General features: G+C 37.7%; 1 protein-coding gene across 2 annotated transcripts in view; it reads right to left on the bottom strand.

Moving 5' to 3' along the window:
- Positions 1-71: 71 nt before the first annotated feature.
- LOC122795511 (orthopedia homeobox) overlaps positions 72-2,500 on the bottom strand; it is a 13,764-nt gene continuing 11,335 nt past the window's right edge. For both annotated transcript variants that reach the window (XM_044063700.1, XM_044063701.1), the window contains exon 3: positions 72-1,598. In XM_044063700.1, the coding sequence (XP_043919635.1) occupies positions 1,065-1,598 (534 nt within the window). In that variant the 3' untranslated portion in view covers positions 72-1,064. The remainder of the gene's footprint in view (positions 1,599-2,500) is intronic.

A 2,500-nucleotide genomic window follows, 5' to 3' on the forward strand; every position in this document is an offset into this window, starting at 1 on the left:
TGGAACAGCCCACTTACTCAGTCAACAAAGTTTAAATAAAAATAAGTAAATAAATAAACAATGCACCAAAATGCAGTAAAAAATGTTCTTCATTTGAAATTCACATCTAATTTCCCCTTTCAAATACAGTGTGAGACATTTGTTATACAATAAAATGGTGTTACTTAATTTTGCATTACAGTGGCAAAAGGGGAAAAGAGCAAAAAGTTTAAAAAAAATGTTCATATAAGTTAAACGTTTATTTAGAAACTGAAATTCAGTTAATAAGCACAAACAATAAATTAGAACATATCACAAATCGACCAGTATGTAACAAGAATGCTTTATCTACACAAAAGGCCCTAGTTCGCTTTTGTTTGTTCTTATAAATATTTCATCCCAGTTATTTGATATGGCCAGCTCATGCAGAAAAATGCTGTTTTTGCTGTACAAACTTCAAAGTTTACAATTTGTCAGTGCCACAATTCTGCTCTGTATGCAGTTCATGTGGCAGAATAATACAGTAAGGACAAAAAAAATGTCAAATTATCTGCAAAATTTCCCAGAAACTCAGTAGGTTTACTTTACATTACAGATAAAAATATCTGTATCCCATTATGGTTATCAGACTTAGTTACAGATCTGCTCTCTTTGATTTGCATGTAAATACATTTGTTTCTCCACAAAATAGCATTCTTAATGACCACACTTTTTTCTTTCTTTCTTTTCTGCAAACAGTTCTAAACCCTACAAATGTGCTTAAGTACCATTTTAATTTCATGAATTATGCCAGAGTTATATGTTTAAAAAAGCTGGATTGGGCTAGTAACTAAGCAGTTTGTGCATTGGCTGACCAAGTAATTTATATTAAATCTTGGAAAGGACAAAGTCCCAAAAATTTATATTCTTGTCCCTGGTGCACAAAACAGTCTGTGACAGTCAAAAATCAGTGTACTTGTGTTTCATATTTTATGTACAGACTAGTCTTTCAGCAGTATGTCTGATTTCAAATCCTGAGTCGACTCCCTGGCACATAAATAAAATGGAGGGAATTCAGTCAAGACTTCCTTGGTGGACCAACCATATTAAGTGAAGCTCATGGAGACTGTGTGCTCAAGGGCTTTGCGACGAAGAGATGCAATGCTGGTCCCCCTCCAGACGTCACTAGTGTCCGGGGAGCTACAGAGCTGGGGGGATCCCCCTGTTACATTACCATGGCCCTGTAAGGAGGTAGGCATCATGCCAGGAAATGTAGGCTGATACAGGTGGGACTGCAGGCCCGTGCTGTTGGTGGCAGATGTAAGACCACTTGAAAGACCCATGGAGTTGGGAGGGGGACCTGTTGCTAAGCTGCACTGAGACAGGGACTGTGCCATGGCCTGCTGCCTGCCCAGACCTGGTGGCAATGGTAGTTGGGAAACACCAGGCATAGTGGCAGCCCAGCGGGTATCATTGGCATGAAAAGAGCAAAGGCTATCGCCCATGGCAGCTGCAGCTGCAGCTGCAGCAGAAGGAAACTGCGGTAGGCCTGGTGTGGGCAGTAGAGTTCCAGGGGCTCGAAATACATTGGTGGTCTTCTTGCGCTTCTTCCACTTGGCACGTCGGTTCTGAAACCAGACCTGTTACAGAAGGAAAAAAAAATTTAGAGCTCTGAAACAAACAAAAAAGTGATCAAAACATTCACAATGAAGATCATCTTTAGAAACAGCTGTGCTAAAAGTTGTCTATTACGCATACATACAGATTCAACCCATAGTATGATATGATACCCACTAAAATCTTACATACTCACACACACATATACTTACACAACAATGCACAATGATATGGTCAACCAAATGTGTACCAATGCATGAATTTAATTTGTGAATAAAGTGTTCTCCACGTGGTTGACTGTCCTTTTCAATGGACACCCAGGTAAATATATTAAAGTTGTGAATGCCTGTAGATACACATCACTTTATATAACTTGGTTAGCAATAAAGTATACTAATAGTAAGACACGTGATATTATTGGAGTAGTTAAAAAAGACAAAGAAGGTGAGGCAAACAGCCCAAATAAATATTTTACTTACTTTTGCATATGCTGAAAAAAGTGATGTTAATGCTTCATTTCTACATAATATGTATGCTTCTTACAGATAGCAAGGGTGGTAAATGTACTTTATCTAATACATTTATTTGAAATTCTGCTTCGGTGCAGAATTATATTTAGGCACAGCATTAGACTGAAAATAGAAGTGCAGGTACTAAGGAAGTGAAAACATTAATGAATTGTAAGTATATATGATATAAATTTGAGAAAGGTAATATTCAAAATCTTTTGCACCAGTTATGGTAAATACAATGGATTGATGGATGGATGCCACAGGTGCAAAGGTTAAAGTCGTTACCCTCATAGACAGAAGGAACATGGTTTAATTCTGACTATGGATTATTGGCTAGCTTTAAAAATGTCCTTCAGGACAGTTAGCCTAGTATTCACAGAGGAATCTGTTCATCTTTTAATAATTGCGTCACC

This window comes from Protopterus annectens, chromosome 2.part2, assembly GCF_019279795.1.
Source record: "Protopterus annectens isolate FY-2018-M chromosome 2.part2, PAN1.0, whole genome shotgun sequence".
Taxonomy (NCBI): Eukaryota; Metazoa; Chordata; order Ceratodontiformes; family Protopteridae; genus Protopterus; species Protopterus annectens.